At 45.0% G+C, this 21285-nt stretch overlaps 2 protein-coding genes across 3 annotated transcripts; one reads left to right on the top strand and one right to left on the bottom strand.

Moving 5' to 3' along the window:
• Nucleotides 1-2336: 2336 nt before the first annotated feature.
• On the bottom strand, nucleotides 2337-15548 carry inpp5e (inositol polyphosphate-5-phosphatase E). Of its 2 annotated transcripts, none has more exons than XM_080766407.1 (15): nucleotides 15409-15548; nucleotides 13609-13860; nucleotides 12121-12327; nucleotides 11481-11643; nucleotides 11024-11144; nucleotides 10444-10614; nucleotides 8956-9079; nucleotides 8359-8456; nucleotides 7578-7702; nucleotides 6582-6701; nucleotides 6248-6355; nucleotides 5782-5943; nucleotides 5539-5654; nucleotides 4057-4193; nucleotides 2337-3950 (listed from the first exon to the last, which is right to left on the bottom strand). In XM_080766407.1, the coding sequence occupies exons 2-15, from the start codon at nucleotides 13777-13779 to the stop codon at nucleotides 3818-3820; spliced, it is 1956 nt and encodes a 651-aa protein (XP_080622533.1). In that variant the 5' UTR covers nucleotides 13780-13860; nucleotides 15409-15548; the 3' UTR covers nucleotides 2337-3817. The 2 variants fall into 2 exon arrangements, with proteins under 2 accessions (XP_080622533.1, XP_080622534.1); XM_080766408.1 differs by having other exon boundaries at nucleotides 13624-13860.
• A 3265-nt stretch (nucleotides 15549-18813) lies between these two features.
• LOC308317260 (gamma-crystallin M2-like) lies at nucleotides 18814-20202 on the top strand (the record flags this gene model as incomplete). Its single annotated transcript, XM_080766125.1, has 3 exons — nucleotides 18814-18896; nucleotides 19250-19492; nucleotides 19921-20202. The coding sequence occupies exons 1-3, from the start codon at nucleotides 18864-18866 to the stop codon at nucleotides 20200-20202; spliced, it is 558 nt and encodes a 185-aa protein (XP_080622251.1). The 5' UTR covers nucleotides 18814-18863.
• Between the last annotated feature and the right edge of the window lie 1083 nt (nucleotides 20203-21285).

Genomic DNA, 21285 nt, shown 5'->3' with positions numbered 1-21285 from the left:
GGCTAGATGTAATTTCCTTGGATCTATTAGGACCATAGTAAATAAAGAAGTTGCTGTTAAGAAAGAAAAAAAAACATCCTAAACGTGTGGTTGTGTTGGTTGGTGTCGTTGCAATGTCACTTCTCGCCCTCAGGCGTGCACACATCCGCCTGGGTGACAGACTGCTGGGTGATCGCTGGCGCTTCAGAATGGGGTGTCAGATCAACATATCCGCCTGGGTGACAGACTGCTGGGTGATCGCTGGCGCTTCAGAATGGGGTGTCGGATCAACATATCCGCCTGGGTGACAGACTGCTGGGTGATCGCTGGCGCTTCAGAATGGGGTGTCAGATCAACATATCCGCCTGGGTGACAGCAGACTGTTGGGCGAGCACTGGCGCTTTGGCATGGGGGGGGGGGGGGGGGTTTCAGATCAACATATGGAATGAATTCTGTACTGGCCATATATGAAGCGTGTCTTGAGTGTACAGGGTTTGATGAGGTCAGGTCAATATATGGAAAGTCGGAACAGGTCAGCTCCATATATGAAGATATAATGGTGGCACTGTACAGCAGGGATACTCAAAATCTCAAATAGATTTACCTGTGGGCCACATTACAAAAATGGCAAGGGGCCACATAAATGTGTTACATTTTCTTGCATAAACACAAAGAGTTGTTTCCATAACTGCACAAATTATTGCACATAACATGAGTAGCTGTTATAATAACATAACATGAGTAGCTCTTTGCCTGCCTGCCTGCCTGTCTGTCTGTCTGTCCATGAGTAGTTATTTGTCTGTCTGTCAATGAGTAGCTGTCTTACTGTCTGCCTGTCTATGAGTAGCTGTCTGCCTGCCTGTCTATGAGTAGCTGTCTGCCTGCCTGTCCAATTGTCCATGAGTAGCTGTCTGTCTGCCTGTCTGAGTAGCTGTCTGCCTGCCTGCCTAATTGTCCATGAGTAGCTGTCTGTCTGCCTGTCTATGAGTAGCTGTCTGCCTGCCTGCCTAATTGTCCATGAGTAGCTGTCTGTCTGCCTGTCTATGAGTATAGCTGTCTGCCTTCCTGCCTGTCCAATTGTCCATGAGTAGCTGTCTGTCTGTCTATGAGTAGCTGTCTGCCTGCCTGCCCAATTGTCTATGAGTAGCTGTCTGTCTGTCTATGAGTAGCTGTCTGCCTTCCTGCCTGTCCAATTGTCCATGAGTAGCTGTCTGTCTGTCTATGAGTAGCTGTCTGCCTTCCTGCCTGTCCAATTGTCCATGAGTAGCTGTCTGCCTGCCTGTCCAATTCTCCATGAGTAGCTGTCTGTCTGCCTGTCTATGAGTAGCTGTCTGACTGTCCAATTCTCCATGAGTAGCTGTCTGTCTGTCTGCCTGTCTATGAGTAGCTGTCTGCCTGCCTGCCAGCCAGCAAGTTGGTTAACAGAAAATAAATTGTTATGGCTGAGTAAAATAAAATACAATAAACACAATTTGCCTGAAAATAGATTACCCAGCTATGACCTTTTTCATGAAAAAAAAAAGAGTAGTGATATGGCTGACTGAGTAAAATAAAACAATCTACCTGAAAATAGATAGGAATTACCATTTCCGCAATTTCCTCAATTTCCATTTCCGCAATTTCCGCAATTTCCATTTCCGCAATTACCATTTCCGCAATTTCCATTTCCACCATTTCCGCAATCTCCGCAATTACAATTTCCGCAATTTCCATTTCCGCAATTTCCATTTCCATTTCCAACTATTAATGGCAGCTGGGTTTCATCATTCAAATAAAATAGAATTCTGTCCGTTTAGCTATAAAATTATGTCAGGGAATAGGGATACACAGTATATGTCTTTCATTTGCATTGCATCCCCCCCCCCCAAGCTTTTATTTTCGTTCGAGTAATAGTACAACTCTAATAGTATTACTTATAATAATGTAATTAAAGATAACTTCATTCAGATTTATTTATTTTTATTTCATTTTCCAGATTTTTTTTTCTTCTTTTTTTGGGGGCAGGCCCGTCTAGAGTTTAAATGGACAGGTATCAGTCAAAAGGCAGACATGGAAGAGGAAGGATGGATGGGGAAGTACTGTATCAACATATCCAATGTCAGAACAGGTCAGCTCCATATATGGAGATCTAAGGGTTTGAGGTGAGATGTAGATTTTCTGGCCAATATTTATGACATCAGGGTCTCCATATATGGGCTTAATATTGATGACATCACGTGATGCCACGAGGCATGACCATGTATGGGGCATGACCAACTGACTGACAGACATAGTAAATGCGGCTTGCAGTCGCAATAGTGGAAACAGATTTTGACCATAAATTGTTCAATCTTGGAAAATCAAATTCCACTCTTAAGTTTCAAACCTTTTATTATGTGGAGTTACAGTATGTCAGAGATGTTCTAGAAAATGATGTACATAGAAGTCCTGAGTAAACCATGAACAAGACAACACAGGCACTTAACCCAGAGTGTAATTCGTAGTTTGCGGCATGACTGTTGCTCACCAGTCCAGTCCAGAAGTGCTAATTTCGTGTCCGACACAGTCATAATACAAAATATAAATTGAAGCTTGACCTCTTTCACAACGGCAAATGTCTTCTCCCAAAATAGCCGTGCTACAAGTTCACAATACTGTACGTACTAAGGCCTATTCAAACTCCACTTTTAGGTGATACGGTGACTACCGAAAATGACATGACGTCACGCTGTGGTGAGCGACTCACCGCAACACATCTCTGTTTTTACTAACCATCGTTTCAGTGGTCACCTTATCACCTAAAACTGGAGTATGAATAGGCCTTTAAGCTTGTAATCAGCTATTTTCACTAAATGTTCTATTCTGACGTGCCCAGAAAAGGGACATGTGGGTTCATATGATTAAGAGTTAATGACACCTGATTCACTGTTCTTCATGCAAGGACCACGAGCATCACAATTCCTTTTAGCTGAGTATTATGCGTTCATATTCTCGTCCAAAGATGACAGTTCTAGGCAACGAGCGCATTGCAAAACGATCGGCAGATAAAACTGACGCACGGAACCACTTTGGAACTATCCAATCAAGGTCACAGATCATTTGAAGAAAATGGCTTTGATCACCAGGGAATCAAATCAATTAGCTCTCCCTGTAATTTGACACTGTCTTGTCTTTTGAAATATCATTAAAAAAAGTTGCTATCTGTGTAGGTACAGTAATGTGTTGTCACCGGTCCTGGTCAGCTATTTTCACCACTTGACACCTTCATACAACGGACTATTAATTCGGCAATAGGCGTATTAAGCACGCAGCTGGGAACTCAAAACCTTTCCCTACCTAATGTTTACCGCATTGTCAAGGCATTTGAACACGAATGCAGCGTTAGACAAAAGGGTTAACCTAGCATTATGGTCCTCATCAACCTTGCTCGTTAAATACAAAATAATTAGAAAAACAAAACGATGCAATTATACATTCTCGACGGTTAATCGCGTCACGTCACTGTGTGTGACCGACAAGTCCCGTTTGTGCAGAGTGGGACTACATAAATAAGAACCCAGACGGCTGTGCACACACATCAGTCCAAGTCTGACCTCGAGGTCCCTGACCTCTCGCAGCCGCCAGCATCCACCTCTGCCCCGGAATTTCACCAGGACAACAGTTACCAACAACGCCCGCTAGAGGGCAGCCAACCACTGCTCAGTCACTAGGACCTCCTCTGGTTCTTTTGTTCGTGTGCTCTGGGGTTCCCTCCCTCCCTCCTGGGTGGTTTTCAGGGAGCATTTTGGTCTGGGTGTGGTTCCAGAGAGCGCCCCCGTTAGGAGACGAAGCAGGCGGTGCTACTGCCCTGGTTCTCCTGTCAGGAGACAGAGCACACGGTGCTACTGCCCTGGTTCTTCATGGCCTCTTTCCTCTGCAGCTCTCTGCTCATCCTCCTCCTGATGCCTTCCAGGTAGAGGCTCCGGTCAAACTGGCCCGCACCCAGGGGAATGCTGGCAGACACACATTCACACAGACAAATAGAAGAGCACATGTGTTGTTATTCTCAACCATTTGAATCCATAGAAGCCAGCATGTCTAAAATCAACCGGGACTCACTTGTCTCTCCCCGGCCGCAGTTTGACCTGGAACGCTCCCATGACGGGCCGGTGGTCCGAGGTCTTGATGCTGCAGCAGCTGGCGTATTTGACCACCTTGATGTCGTCTACCGACCTGTTCCTGAACACTATCCTGTCCTGTGGACACAGGGGAGAGGCATTGATCATCTACTGATCAATCTGATCATCTACCTGCCTGTTCCTGAACACTATCCTGCCCTGTGGACACAGGGAGGAGGCATTGATCATCTATCTATCTGCCTGTTCCTGAACACTATCCTGCCCTGTGGACACAGGGAGGAGGCATTGATCATCTACATCTATCTGCCTGTTCCTGAACACTATCCTGCCCTGTGGACACAGGGAGGAGGCATTGATCATCTACATCTATCTGCCTGTTCCTGAACACTATCCTGCCCTGTGGACACAGGGAGGAGGCATTGATCATCTACATCTACATCTACCTGCCTGTTCCTGAACACTATCCTGCCCTGTGGACACAGGGAGGAGGCATTGATCATCTATCTATCTGCCTGTTCCTGAACACTATCCTGCCCTGTGGACACAGGGAGGAGGCATTGATCATCTATCTATCTGCCTGTTCCTGAACACTATCCTGCCCTGTGGACACAGGGAGGAGGCATTGATCATCTATCTATCTGCCTGTTCCTGAACACTATCCTGCCCTGTGGACACAGGGAGGAGGCATTGATCATCTACATCTATCTGCCTGTTCCTGAACACTATCCTGCCCTGTGGACACAGGGAGGAGGCATTGATCATCTACATCTATCTGCCTGTTCCTGAACACTATCCTGCCCTGTGGACACAGGGAGGAGGCATTGATCATCTACATCTATCTGCCTGTTCCTGAACACTATCCTGCCCTGTGGACACAGGGAGGAGGCATTGATTGAATACTATATGGCGCTATAATATAATAGGCCAATGTGAAAAGCCATTTCTTCTTACGCCTTGGATGGCAATTGGATGATTTGAGCCGACTTTTATTCGGCTCTAAAATAGGAGTATGAATCGGCCCTCCCTGTCAAAACCCTTACAGATGAAGGTCACCTGAAGCCTCTACTTTTGGGGGTCCTTGACAAAACCCTTACAGATGAAGCCTATACCGTTGGGGGTCCTTGACAAAACCCTTACAGATGAAGCCTATACCGTTGGGGGTCCTTGACAAAACCCTTACAGATGAAGCCTATACCTTTGGGGGTCCTTGACAAAACCCTTACAGATGAAGCCTATACCGTTGGGGGTCCTTGACAAAACCCTTACAGATGAAGCCTATACCTTTGGGGGTCCTTGACAAAACCCTTACAGATGAAGCCTATACCTTTGGGGGTCCTTGACAAAACCCTTACAGATGAAGCCTATACCGTTGGGGGTCCTTGACAAAACCCTTACAGATGAAGCCTATACCTTTGGGGGTCCTTGACATGAAAAGGCTTGAGAAGCACAGCCTGGCCCTTACCGTGTATGAAGGCGTCCTCTGCTTGGACGTGGTGTCATACACGTCACAGCCGATGTCAAACTTATAGGTGGGGCGGAAGTCAATGGACGCCTCCTGGAAGCCTTTGAAGATAGAACCTAGAGAGTATGTCACACACACACACACACACACACACACACAAGATACAAAGGTTTATTTTGATTTATTTTGCGTGGACACGGATTAAGTAACGCACTCGAACCAACGGCTGGGCGCAAGTCGTACCGTCTTTCATCTCCTTGGCGAGCTGGTCGTGCTGCAGCAGGAGGTCCATGTCCGTGCCGACCGTCTGCCTCAAGATGGCTTCCACGCCCGGGCGATCTTTACTGAGGCGGAAGTTGAAGTCTCCGAACCAGAAGACCTGGTCGAATCTGGTGGTGACGTCAGCTGTGGCGGAGGAACAACAGAGCGTTGAGATCTGAGTGTTGACAAGTACCGGTAATTCAGCGTTACCAACCTCCTGGATTCAAGAGTCTTTTTATCACCACAAAACAGTAGTATAATTCAGCTCCATTTAATTAATTAAAGATAAGATGGATAGTTTGAGAACCACCGATATAGAAACATAGGGTTTTTCAGAAAACATTTGTAGAATCGTCCATGGCTCTACACAGCTTGCAGATCTGCAAATCTCAGCCCGCAAACAAAGTATAAATGAAGCCTCGCGATTGGTGGACACAGACAGACTCACAGGCTGTAGAGCGATATGGATTGGTGTCAGGGAGGCTTTTGGGAAGAGCGAGTGCTTCAATGATCTTGTTATAGTCCAGGATCCTTTCATAGACTTTGGCATCTCCAGCTGGAAGAGAAAGGAAATAGGCTCAAAAGCAGTTGTCTGTGTGATGCTGTGTGTGTGTGTGTGTGTGTGTGTGTGTGTGTGTGTGTGTGTGTGTGTGTGTGTGTGTGTGTGTGTGTGTGTGTGTGTGTGCGTGTGAATTATGGTCGATGGTTGTAGACTGATAGTAAGAATACATTTTGCAGGGATGAACGTCATCACGTGGTGAGCTGAGGATGCAAACACTCACAGGTAAAGTGGGAGGTGATGAAGAGGAAGGACGTCCCGAAAAAGGTGAAGGCCACGCCCACGGCCCCTTTGGTCTTGATCTGGGAGATGATCCTGGTGGTGACCGTGGCGTGCTCCACCTCTGTGTCAGGCGACAGTAAGAAAATACATTTTAACACTTTGTTGTTAGCTTGTAGTTCACTAATAGAGGGTATGCTGCACATGCATCAAAAAAATCACTGAGCCTGGTTTCTCAGTGAGTCTGGGTAATTGTAGATTTTTTAATTGTTATTACAAAACATAAACACTTCAGCCGGCCTATACATGCGTCACATTTCACTGAAGTGAAAAAGAAAAAAAAACACCTGCACACCCGTCTTCAAATGCCGTGGAAAACTTTAATTGAGAACCAGCAACGTTTCGGCCTATACGGCCCTTCATCAGGCTATCTTTATGTCTGCAGATGCAGTGAAAAACCATGCGGGTGTTTGTTTTTTTCTTTTTCACTTGGTTGTCCCTCTCCTCTCCTACGCACCTGTCACTTGTAGGTGTGCAAAAGCCTTGCTTTTTATATACTTCACTTAAGTAAAACATTGGACTACTTTCCCCCCCCCCCCCACTCCACTGACAGTACTGTTCTGACCTGAGCAGAACCAGATGAGGTCACACGTCACAGTACTGTTCTAATAATAATAATAATAACTTGGATTTATATAGCGCCTTTCAAGAAACCCAAGGACGCTTAACAAGACAAAAGAAACAAAAACAAAACTAGTTGCCAAAAGCCAAAGTGAACAGATGTGTCTGACCTGTGTTCTGACCTGAGCAGAACCAGATGAGGTCACACGTCACAGTACTGTTCTGACCTGAGCAGAACCAGATGAGGTCACAGTACTGTTCTGACCTGAGCAGAACCAGATGAGGTCACAGTACTGTTCTGACCTGAGCAGAACCAGATGAGGTCACAGTACTGTTCTGACCTGAGCAGAACCAGATGAGGTCACAGTACTGTTCTGACCTGAGCAGAACCAGATGAGGTCTCTCCTGATGAAGACAGTGAGGTAGAGGACGCCGTGTGCTGCTGCGTACAGCATGACGTAATACGGTCCTAGAGTCTCCTGGAGACGGGTCTCCCATTCCCTCCTGTGGACGCAAGCACACAAACACACACACAAGCACACGCACACACACACACAAACACACACACACACATACACACAAATCCACGCACGTGGATGGACGCGCACACACAAACACACACGGACACAAACAAGTTATTGCCGGCGACATTATGAATGCATTTAATTTAGCCTTTTCTGCCCTTATTTTTAACCCTAACCCTAGAGGTGGTGGAAAATATATTGGTTCAATATTTTTATTTGTGGCTTTCGCCTTCATTTTATATTTCTTATGGAGGGACAGACAGTAGCCTGACAGGAAATGGGGGGGGGGGGGGGGGGTGACATGCAGTAAAGGCCGTCGGGATTGGGAGTCGAACCCGCGGCACACTGCCAGACTGGATTACCAGCCACGGTGCCTGGACCGCTGAGCCACGGCCCAGGCCGGTTCAATATATTTTAATTATATTTTTAACCAACACACAGACAGTGATTTAAGGAGAAAAATAAATCCAAAACCTCAAAAATGGAGTTAGGTGGTTTCTTCCCCGGCAGCAACATTTTATAATTATAATGTTTATTATATATTTTTTATTTTTACCAAAAAACAACAATTTCTCTTTTGAGGACCAAGGGAATTGTCCTCATATGAACACTCTTTGTTGCAGTGTGTGGCCTTACCTGTCCGGACAGCCTTCCTGGACACCGACAATGTAAAAGTCTTGTGCGAAGTCAGAGTCGGTGGGAAGCAGCAGGTCGTCTAGGTTCTTTGGAAGCCCCTGATTGGAAACACAATCGCAGTTAGTTTGGAACCCCACGTGTGCCAGGAAATGGAAAAAATAAAAGCTTACGCTTTCTATGGGGACACAGCTTCTTAGAACGTAAATATCCTTCTATGGGGACACAGCTTCTTAGAGCGTAAATATCCTTCTATGGGGACACAGCTTCTTAGAACGTAAATATCCTTCTATGGGGACACAGCTTCTTAGAACGTAAATATCCTTCTATGGGGACACAGCTTCTTAGAACGTAAATATCCTTCTATGGGGACACAGCTTCTTAGAACGTAAATATCCTTCTATGGGGACACAGCTTCTTAGAACGTAAATATCCTTCTATGGGGACACAGCATGGACCTGACCTCCCCCTGCATGATCCACATGGCTATGTAGACGCCCCGTCCTCCTGTCCAGTACCTTCTCTGGCTACTGTATGTAGACGCCCCGTCCTCCTGTCCCGTACCTTCTCTGGCTACTGTATGTACAGTAGACGCCGTACCTTCTCTCCCTGCATGTTCCACGTGGCTATGTAGACGCCCACCCTCCTGTCCGGGAAGTAGCGGTCCAGCTCTTCAGCCCCGAGCAGGGCGCCGTTTCCCAGCACGCTGCCCTCCAGGAAGCTCCTGCCGGAGACGGAGAGCATGGTCATCAGTACGACGATATTGGGAGGGAGGGAGGGGGGCTAACATCCGTTCAGCGTCCCGTTCAACTCCTCTACCCCCCCCCCCCCATCCCCCAAGTCTGCCTGCATCTCAGCTTCTCCCCGCCAAGGAGGCGGGGCAGCTCTTAAGCTGTGCTAGAAAAGCACTGTCTCTCAAGTCAAAATGATTGGTTGATTGATTGATTGATTACTTTATCAGCCATAATATAAAGGTAAACAGCACAGAGGTACAGTTTAGACAAGACATTTAGACTAAGAGGATCACAACACAAAATGTCCTGGGGACTCCTGGGGGTTTCCCTTGTGGTCCCGTGTAATCAATTCATTTAAAGCTCGTCTGCTTGCAGATCTGTTTACAATACACGGGACCAAACGAGGTCTCTTCTGATGAACATGAGAGACCTCCAGGGGTCTCCAGGGGTCTCCAGGGGTCTCCAGCGAAACGTGTTAAAATAGCATCACAATCACTCTAATCACTCTTAACCCTATATTTTATCCTTCAGCTATTCAAAAATAGACGTTCTACAAGCTCGAGACACGTTGTGTCCGCTATCTTAGAACAATCTTGAAATATCTTCGGCCATATTATAGCTACGCAACACCGGTGCAAGATGAAGTACTAAAATTCGGACTTAGCTGGTTAATCCCCCCCGCCCCCCTCCTTTCCCCGTGCAACCAACCCTCTGAGGCCTTCGTTAAGGCGGAGAGAGAACTCTCGCCGCCAACGCGGCGGCTCCAGGTGTGTTGTGCACCAACGGAGCGCTCCTATTGGCTGGTGGACTAAGTGAGATTAAAGCGCCAGTGGAGGCGGCGTGAACATTAAATCAGCCGGTAACTGCAATTTGTTCTCGTTCGCTGAGTCGCTTCATAATCGTAAAAAAAAAGGAATAAATAAATAAATACTAACATAAAAAGCAAATGCATAAATAGCAGATCTACAAGCTTACAAGCCTGTAGATCAGCCATTTCTGCTATTTGTAAATCTTTTCAAAGTATAAAGTTATTAAATGTGTCAGTAATTTCTTTGTAGATGTAATGTAAGGTACTCGCGACCTAGGTGCCCAGACGGTTGAGCTATAACCGTCCGGGCGCGGGGCCATAAACCACTAATAAATAATAATAATAATAGCTCAGATTTATATAGCGCTTTTCTAAATACCCAAAGCGCTTTACAAGGGAACACTAGGAACAGTCTTTATTAAGAGAAAAAAAAAGGAAAAAGTAAAACATAACAGATACAGGGTTAAAAAGATAAAAGGATAAACGAGACGTCAACTGGGGAAAGCTATTTTGAAGAGGTGGGTGCCTCTAATGGCCACACCGTACCTGTTCCTCACGTCCTGCGGCCTGATGGGGTTGAGCACGCTCAGGGTGGACCTCAGGGAGCAGACGGAGGCGCTGTCCGACGACATGCTCTCCAGGAGCCGGCTGTCACTCAGGTTCCTGTGCAGGCTGCGTTCGCCTCTGGCCGGCACGCCCAAATCCACGCCGCAGTCCCTGGCAAAGGCAGTGGTGGAAAGGGGACTTAAGTAAGTAAGTAACGTTACTGTGTTTAACCCATTCTGACCTGAGATCAGATTCTAAAAATGTCTTCTACATCCTGACAGTTTTCTGAAAAAGCGATGTTTCCATGTCAGTCGTTCTTCGATTTTTTTCAAATGTAGATCTGCTATTTTTCAATAGCTAAAGCATAACATAATGCTAACACCAAAAGTGGTTCCCACCCAAAATGGGTCAAGTACAAATTTGAGGTATTCGTACTCGATGTGAGTATTTCCAACTTCCAATGTTGACTTCTACTCCACTTGCATCTCGGAGGCAGATATTGTACTTTTACGCCAGTTACTGGTTACTTTGTAGATTGTTTATTATTATTATTAGAAAACATACATCATGATAGCCCTACCTGTCAATGCGGTTGGCCGTCCTTAAGGTGGTCGATGCGAAGCTCTTCTCCAGCGCGGGTAGAGGCCCCGTCGGCTGCACGGGAGACAGGCGCACCTTGGCGGACCTCACTCCCCGCTCCCCTGTCGAGAGTTAGCACAGATTAAATATGGCTTCATTTGGCCATAGCAATTATTTATGTTATTTATGTCATTTCTTTGCATATTCAAGTTAGCAAGGTTAACTAAAAATACTATTTGTACAACAAAGAAATCACAACTCTCTCTCTCTCTCTCTCTCATTAGCAGGCAGCAGGCACTATCCCTCTCTCTGTTTCTGGTGCCCCCTACTGGTACTAATAAGTCATATACTCGTGCTCAGGTACACACGCATACGGACATTGCTTGTTGTAGGAGAGTGGTTGCACCACTCAAAAATAATAGTCGACTAAACTAAAGTAGTGATGTTGACATCAATACCTGTGGGGTCGTGCGGTGGGTTGCGGGGACCCGTCATCTCATACTCAGACAGACTGTGGCCCCTGGCCCGGAGCTCGCGGGGGCCGATGGGGGGCATGGCGAGGCCCTTGCCATTCCTGGACTTGACGGCACCGCTGAGGGCGAACCCCGTCGTCTGGTCCTCCTTCAGGGCAAGGAAAGGCAAGTTTATTATTATTTGTAATATAGCACATTTCATTTAATTTCAATTTAACACGGCAGACGGCAGTTCAATGTGCTTTACACAATTTAATTGTTACACTATATTAATAGGGAACACCTACTCAGGATACAGAACAAAGTAATACGACCCCGTTTTTTAGGATATTTCCATTGGGGGAAGAAAAAAAACGTAGTCTTATATTCAGCACAATAGGGTATTATTAGCTCATTTTGACCTGAGATCAGATTCTAGAAATGTTTTCTACATCCTGACAGTTTCCTGAAAAAGCTATGTTTCTGTGTCAGTCGTTCTTCGATTTTTCAAAAATAGCAGACCTACAAGCTCATAGCGCGCCACTCGGTGGCGCGCTATGAGCTTGTAGATCTGCTATTTTTCAATAGCTAAAGCACCAAAAGGGGTTCCCGCCCCAGAATGGGTATGGGTATCAATACCACAGACCTTGAGGGAGTCGGTGGAGGAGCCGGTGGTCTCGGCGGCGTCGGTCAGACTCTCCTCGCTGTTCCTCAGCCGCCGGCCTCTCATCGCCGCCTCCGCCGCCGCCGCGCCGTCCTTGCCCACCTTCGCCAGCCCGGCGGGCCGGGGCCGAGGCGGGGGGTGGGGCTTTGGGTGAGGAGGAGGAGGGCCCTTTTCTGGGTGTTGGGAAACCTGGAGCCGTGGTGGGACACAGTAAGGCCACACTACGTTGAATCTCATGGACTGAACTTTAACCCATTTAGGCCTAAATCCTGACAGTTTTCTGAAAAAGCTAAAAGTCGTTCTTCCGTTTTTCAAAAATAGCAGACCTACAAGCTCGTACGAGCTTGTAGATCTGCTATCTTTCAATAGCTAAAGCATAACATAATGCGAACACCAAAATGGGTTAAAGTGCAATTGTAAAGGTACATTTAATTCTACTCCACTATTTCTACTGCGCTACATACATCTCTCAGGGCAAATGATTGGACTTGTTGCTCCACCACAATTATTTGACGCCTTTAATTACTAGTTACGTTGCACATTAAGATTATGAATGCAAAACATATATATTATAGACCGCTTGAGCTCAGAATCAGGACCATCTTTATTGTCACATCACATGTTTACAGGTGTAAAGATGTGGGTATTTTATTTTTTATATTTTTTTAAGAGAAGAAAAAAAGAGAGATAAATAAATAAAACATAAAAGAAACAAGTTGAGGATAGGCAAATAAACGATATCTACATAAATACACAGCATAATCCAGCTGGTACAAGTACGCAAAATAAAATATATTGTATTTTGCTTATTTGTATGGTGTATGTATGGTGAGATAGTGCCATCTACTGTGCTCTGCATTTGTGCTCTGTTTCATGGGCACTGGCAGGTTGAATTAGGTGCCAGTCACACCTGGCTCACCTAAGCAGCTAATCACCTCATTTCAATCACCTGTTGGGTTTGGGCAGAACAAACAGAGCAGAGGTGAAGAGAGAAGCTCTTTCATGTCAGAGAGTCTCCACAAAAGATAAAGAAAATAATATAAAAGAAGAACAAGAAATTAACTCCTAAAAGTCTGTGCAGAAGGTGCATATGGTATGTTCCCAGTTGTTTTGTGTCTGTAAAAGTTATATTGTCATTGCATTGTGTCTTTGTTTGTGACATGTGGACATTATTTTCATTGTGAGAATAGACAATTCATGGACATTTAAAAAGACAGCATGACTGACTGATAAGGGCATTCATAATTTCATGTGGTAATGATTCATTGTTGGTTAAAAAATATTATGTATTTCATTGCAGTTTTTTACTTTGTCGCGTTGGGATAAATAAAAGAATCCCCCGTGATATCAGTTGGGACGTTGTCTTATTTCTGCACCAGATGCAGATGGTTTAGGAGCAGTTTAATACTGGAAGTATATTTTGAGACTTTGACTTGTATAACCGAGCACTTCTAAAGTAAAAACTACTACCTCAAGTTCCCTGACCTGGAGGGGTCTGAGGGCATCCTTCAGGTCCTTGCAGGTTTTGGGGTCCACTAAGGGGGCTTTGAGTGGCCTGTTGACGACCGAACTGCCCCCTCCGGACCGAGTAGCGCTACTGAGGGGATAGGGGTTGCCGGCGTCCTCCCCATTCTCAGTCATCCTCCCTCACATCATGTCCAACACCTGCGGTCAGCAGTCAGCTGGAGGCCACTTGTCCTGCCGGTTGCCAGCTAACAGGAGCTGGAAGAGGGGGATAGAGTTATAGACTCACAATGTAGTGGTTCTTAACCCATTCTGACCTGAGATCAGATTCATACGAGGTTTCCACTGGACACACACTGGTCTGATTAACCCATTCTGACCCGAGATCAGATTCTAAAAATGTCAGTCGTTCTTTCGATTTTTCAAAAATAGCAGACCTACAAGCTCGTATCGCGCCACTCGGTGGCGCGATATGAGCTTGTAGATCTGCTATTTTTCAATAGGTAAAGCATAACATGATGCTAACACCAAAATGGGTGCCCGGTCAGAATGGGTTAAAGTGGAGTCCGGGGACCTCCAGGGGTCCGTGGGGGGTTTCTAGGGGGTCTCCCCAGCTAAATGATTGATGGACAGTCCAGATCTATGACTCAGAGGGTGTGCAACTGGAACCAAATGGACCCGAGGGATCCATTCTGTTCCCTTTTGCAGAGAGTTAAATAACATTTGTGTATTCTTCAATTATTTAAATTGGCGGTACCAGGGATAAATATTGGATCCTCCTTGAGGTTATAAAAACATTTTTTATCAGCATTCCATTTTTGTCAACGGACATACAAAACGAGTGGACAATAATATTACCAGAAACACAAATAGATTGCCCTGAATGTCCATAACAGGCATGCTCTCAGAGTTAAGGGTCTTTGCAAATAAAACCAATATTGTACTATAGTGACTCCAGTCCTAATGTGCCAGACAGTGCAGTGGCATTAGTAAATAAGTGTCATACATATTCTAAATAAGAAATAATCGAAAACAATGGGGACTTAACATTCAGTAATTGGGTCTTTATATGATTTTTAAAAAACTGAAAATCTAAAAATTTCCACGGACAAGATATTTGCCACGGACTCCGTGTATGGACAAAAATTGGACATTTCTTTTTTATTGATTGACTGAACTTTGAAGTATGTATTAACAGTTTGCAGAATTACAGTAGGCCTACATTTCAAGTACAACTCGATACAAAAACTGTTAACTGTGAGTGGAGGACGACACCATAAAGCATTACACTTGTTTACAAGAGGTTCCACCCTTTTCAATTCATCATAACATGTTGATGACCCCTGGTTAAAAAGTGTGATAGTCACTGTCATGATTGATGAATGATGCATCATGCAGGCCTGCATCGGTTGGAAGTGGGCGAGTCAAACCTCAAACATAAACATCAGCAACGTAGCCGAACCTGCAGTGTGTAAACTTTTACAGTTGTTTACTTTAAAGTCCTATGGTCGCTACTACGCAGGCGTTTTCAACTCCATCATACAGTCAGAGGGGGGTATCATTCTAAGGTATAGATAGCCTGTACTTATGCTGAAGCCAACACTAGTATTTGGAAGTGACGAATAGAAAGTACAGCAATAGGTAGAATCGACGATCAGCACGTGATGATCACTGCCTGGTTAGTTTAATGAGTTGTTTTTTAAATCGCTAGCAATAAGGTTAGCACACTGCTGACAACAATACAGTTTAATCATTAAACACCATGAAATGTATTGTTATTGACTTAAAAGTTCACGGTTCAGTTACCTCGGACCATGGCAAAGCGGACGGGCAGAGGGAACAGCCAACAGTTAAACCTGTCTCATTTGAAATAGTTCCAGATATGGAATACTTTGTTCGAGCTAACGGATTAGCTACCTAGCGTTAGCATTCCATTTAATGATGACTCGCAACTACTTCCTTAGCAACGTTTGACAACACGGCGCGTTGCCAAGATAGGAACATGGGTCACAGCGCCCCCTTGTGGTGTAAGGCTCGTCGTACGACGTGCAACAACTCCAAACGGGGTCAGTGATATATCATAGATAGGGCAGTGGTTCCCAGGGGTCCAAGGGGTCCTTGAGGGAGTTCCAGGGGTTCCCATAGTTAGAATCAAATGGACCCTTATGGGGTAACTCTGAGAACGGGTCCGTTTTGGTTCCATTTGTACACTCTCAGAGTTAAATTAACATTGATTTTGCAATCTAAATTGGGGATCCCAGAGATAGAAATGCATGCCATTAAGTGCCAGTAATTGTACTTAATTAGTTACTTTACACCACTGTTTATTTTTAATAAGTAAACTATTTATTTTTTGTTAACAGTGTATATGATGAATGATTTGTTTTGCATAGAAGTGTATGTGTACATCTTTTAAATGTTTTGATGAATTGAAAATGCAGGACCCTGATGCAAACAAGTCTTTATAGTGCTCCAGTCAATAACTCAAACTTGTACCAAAGTAAAAGTAGCCTACTAATTTAAATCCTTTATCAAATGTTTATCTAACGTTTTCAAGAATTGCTGATCTATACAACTTTGGTTCTTCAACTTCTACAAGTTCAATGCACCAATTCCAGATCCAGCCATCGGTTGTCACAGCCTGTACATGACAACCGATGGCTGGATCTGGAGGGGGGCTACCTGTGGGTTGTCACAGGGCTACCTGTGGTTGTCACAGGGATACCTGTGGTTGTCACAGGGCTACCTGTGGGTTGTCACAGGGCTACCTGTGGGTTGTCACAGGGCTACCTGTGGGTTGTCACAGGGCTACCTGTGGTTGTCACAGGGCTACCTGTGCAAACAAACCATGTGCAACCCAGATACGGCACAAACAAGGGACTACATTTATTTCGCTCCTATGCCACAAAAACGTGAAACGCCCTACCAACAGTCATTAAGACATGTGAATCCCTTGACTCCTTCAAAAACGCTCTCTAAGGGCACCTACGGACTGCTGCAATTCGAAACTGGCCCCCGTAAAATTTGAATCCCCCCCCCCACCCCTTTTTCCCCTCAGTACTTTATATGTTTTTCCCCCTTTTTTTACCTCCTTTATGATGATTTCCTGTTTTTGGCTATACAGAAGTGTATATTTGTACGTCTCTAAATGTTATGATGAATTGAAAACAGTGGACCCTCTCTTGTAAACAAGTGTAATGCTTTATGGTGTCGTCCACTCACAGTTAACAGTTTTTGTATTGAGTTTGTGTGCTTGAATGTAGCCTACTGTAATTCTGCAAACTGTTAATGAATAATTCAATCAAACAATCAATCAATCAAAACCAACACAGCTGAGCACATCATTCAGACTGGATTGTGTATTATTATTGATCACAGGGAGGGACTATTCACCTTGAAATCAATGAAGAAAATAAAGCTTTTTAATGTTAACCCATTCTGACCGGGCACCCATTTTGGTGTTGGCATCATGTTATGCTTTAGCTATTGAAAAATAGCAGATCTACAAGCTCATAGCGCGCCACTGAGTGGCGCGCTATGAGCTTGTAGGTCTGCTATTTTTGAAAAATCGAAGAACGACTGACATTTTTAGAATCTGATCTCAGGTCAGAATGGGGTTAATCAGACCAGTGTGTGTCCAGTGGAAACCTCGTATGAATCTGATCTCAGGTCAGAATGGGTTAAGGACCCCTCTAGTTTGGTATGCATGATGACGCACGCCCGGACCCCCATAATAACTCTGCAAATGAGTGTGCAAATGGTACCAAATGGACCTGGAAGGGTCCATTTGGTTCCATTTGCAGTGCACACTCTTTCCATTTGCAAACTTTTTATGGAAATAAAACATAGAATCTTTGTTTTATATTTCATCTATATATTCTATTTCCATTCAAGTTACATCAGTCAAATATCATAGTCATTATTTGTTATAGTGGCAATGTGGCTTATGGTGCTACACAAGCAGGAGAAGGGTGAACAGAACACCAACATTGAGGAGGTGCTAAAGGCCTGAACAATGAAAAAGAAGAAAAAGGCTGCACACAATGTATTTGACAGAAACCAATGTTTCGACCTGTGAGGTCTTCTTCCCTGAAGAAGACCTCACAGGTCGAAACGTTGGTTTCTCCATCCATCCACCTTCAACCGCTTATCCGTAGTCGGGTCACGGGGGAAACAGCTCCACCAGAGTGCTCCAGACTTTTCTTTCCAGAGCAACATTATAGTGACTTCCTCTTGGGGGATCCCCAGACGTTGCAAGGCCAGTGTGTCGATGTGTTTCCTCCAACTGCGCCTTGGTCTGCCCTGGGGTCTCCTCCCAGTGGGACGCCCGAGAGGCATCTTAAGCAAATGCCCAAACCACCTACTCCTCCGAGTCTGTCTCGTGTGACTGAACTGAATCTCTAAGGGAGATGCCAGCCACCCGTTGAAGAAAACTAATTTCGGCCGCTTGTATTCGCAATCTTCTTTCGCTCATGACCCACACTTCATGACCATAGACATTTCCAGCATTGTGGCTACGAGCGTGCAGCCTTTTTTCTTATTTATTCTGGTGCTGGTACACCTGACACATTCACTTAACCCATGTTAGTAGATAATAATGCAATAATCAAACTATTGTGTAACCTCCTCAGGATGTAACTAATGCTAAATGTTCTAGTATCAATATGCCTATATTCAATGCCATGTAGGCCAATGCATAGGAGGGATTACTGTCCTATCTACATTACACAGTCAAATGTGTTAATCTAAGTATATGAGCCCGCACAAATGGGACCAAAATACGGTAGACCCTTCCATGTGGTCCCATGTTGTGTAAACACTCAATAGGGCATGCATGCAAGGCTGACGTCACGCTAGGCTACTGTACAAAACCACAGGATTTGTACAGTAGCATTGAGCTCTGCAAACTTGGCACAATGGTGTGCTTATTCAACCAGTGCACTCCAACAACCAATACCGAACATGAGCGAACAATGTCAAGGTGTGACATACTGATTGTTAACCCTCTCAAAGCGGCCTTTGTGTGGGCCATACTGTACTGTATACGAGAAATGATCGTGTACAGTAGATGACGCGGCCTGCGCCGCACGCCTCCGTTGCTCTATGGATTTCTATGGCATGTTGCTGGCTCAGGGGATTTATTTTTTTAGGACAAAAGGCCAGCGTGGCGGATCAGGTATATAAAAGGGAAATGTTAACCAGATAGGGTACAGTTCAGGAGCAAGAGAAGCAGCACCAGCAGCCCCCACTGACCAGCAAACATGACCTCCACCGGCATGAACATGATGAGCAAGGTACCGTTTGATTGATTGATTGATTATTGAACACTTTATTGGACAGAAATGTACAGTCAAACACTTGGGGCTATATCTTGCACCACCCCCTTACCCCTTATCTCTAAACCTATTTGCCTTTTATTTTATTTTACTATTGGCACAAAGAAATGTCAGGGCATTCCACACTTGGGTGGCAGTGCTGTAACCTCCCTGAACCATTGTGTCTCTTTTAAAACTCAGTCCTGCCATATCCCACATATAACACTTTAGTTTCCAGAACCCATTTCTGACACGTTAAGCGTGCATGCACACAATGGGACCCAATTGCTAACCGAGATCTCTCCCACCCACCACCACCACCACTCCCGCAGATCGTCTTCTACGAGGAGAGGAACTTCCAGGGCCGCTCTTATGAGTGCCAGAGCGACTGCGCCGACATGTCCTCCTACCTGAGCAGGTGCCAGTCCTGCAGGGTGGAGAGGGGCTGCTTCATGGTGTACGACCGCAACAACTACATGGGCAACCAGTACTTCATGAGGAGGGGCGAGTACGCCGACTACCAGAGCATGATGGGCATGACTGAGCAGATCAGGTCCTGCCGCATGATTCCCATGGTAAGTACTATAGACTGTAGGGCCGCAACCAACCATTATTTTAGACTTTAGCTGTTGTGAAATAGCAGATCTACAAGCTTGTATAAGCGTGGCACCGAGAGTGCCGCGCTACGAGCTTGTAGATGCTATAAGTCTTTTGAAAGATATGGTTCAAATTATTTGAATATATATTAATTCACAGGCAGCGAACATTTTTAACTCATGTCATTGCTTCTGGGATGTCCCTGGAACAACATATTTTCATATTTTCATGTCAAGGGGCTCCTTGACATGAAAACGTTTGAGAACCACTGATACAGAATCATAGGATCTTAAGAAAACTGTCATGATTTATACCCCTAAATGGGTTTAAAGGTTATAAAAAGCCGAGCTATAATATACATTCCAGCAAAAGTCCAACCCACTCTCCCCCATGTCGTGGTCCACAGTACAGGGGCAACTACAGGATGAAGATCTACGAGAAGGAGAACTTCGGAGGAATGAGCCACGAGATGATGGACGACTGCGACAACATCATGGACCGCTACCAGATGAGCAACTGCATGTCCTGCAACGTGATGGACGGCCACTGGCTGATGTACGAGCAGGCCCACTACAGAGGCAGGATGATGTACATGAGGCCCGGAGAGTACAGGAACTTCATGAACATGGGCATGGGCCAGAGCATGAGGTTCATGAGCATGAGGCGCATCATGGACTCCTGCTACTAGGCTCTCTCTTTGCACTGAATAAAACTGTCATGAACTAAAAAGCTGCAGTTGTTTTGACCTTTGATTGTGTGTTTCGTTTTGTCGCCGATATAGTCCGTCACGTTGTTGCCACGTGTCTTCCTCCTCCTCCTCGGTGACATTTGAGAGTTGTAATGAGACGTGAATATCAATGGTGGCGGGCGGCAGTGGCTCAGGGGTAGAGTGGCCGGATGGGGGTAACGGGTCGCCCCTATTCCATCTCGCCCCCGCTTTTTTCCGCCAACCTCACTCCGACCGCTCGATGCGGCGGTTCTTGTATTCTTTATTTTATTTGACTGAGAATAAGGTTAGAAATACAACCGCAAGGTTCCCGTGAGTTCGAACCCGTGCTCCCCCAGAGTTGGTGTCGAAGTGTCCTTGAGCAAGACTCTGAACCCCTAATTGCTCCCGATGTGCAGGTTGGTACCTTGCATGGTTTCCTCTGGTATCGGTGTGTGAATGTGTGTGTGAATGGGTGAATGTAATGCACAATCTCTGTAAATGCACCATTTAATTTAATTTAAATGGTGAAAAAAGTAAGTAAAAGTATCAATACTGCAATATAGAAATATACTCCCGTTACAAGTTTTCGTAATGTACTTGAGTGAATGCACAAATGCACTGGCGTCAAAATGTACTTTAAAGTGCCAAAAGTAAAAGTATAGTCATTGTGCAGAATGTCTCATTTCAAGTTTTCGCGATTTAATTCAAATGGCCGAAATGTATGTAGGGCTGAAGTTGTTATGTATTGTTTTGTAATCAAAAGCTATATGAAGTATAACTAGTTTTCAAATAAACCTAGTGGAGTAAAACTACAACATTTGAGATGTAGTGGCCGGAGACTGGAGTAGAAGTAAACGTACTGGAAATTGGAAATTGTCAGAAATACCTCAAAACTGTACTTACGTACAGTACTTAAGTAAATGCATTACTTTCCACCACTGGTAAATATTTACTTTGGACAGAAACGCCTGTTTCTGGCCCTTTTCACATTTAACCTGCTTTCAACCTGGCACCCCTATTTTTGTCATTATAGGTTAAAAATCACACCCGCGTGAACTGAGT

The sequence above is a fragment of the Protomyctophum bolini genome (assembly GCF_963924005.1).
Source record: "Protomyctophum bolini genome assembly, chromosome: 6".
Lineage (NCBI taxonomy): Eukaryota > Metazoa > Chordata > Actinopteri > Myctophiformes > Myctophidae > Protomyctophum > Protomyctophum bolini.
Note: the sequence above shows the minus strand (reverse complement) of the source record. Positions and strands in the feature narration are given on the sequence as shown.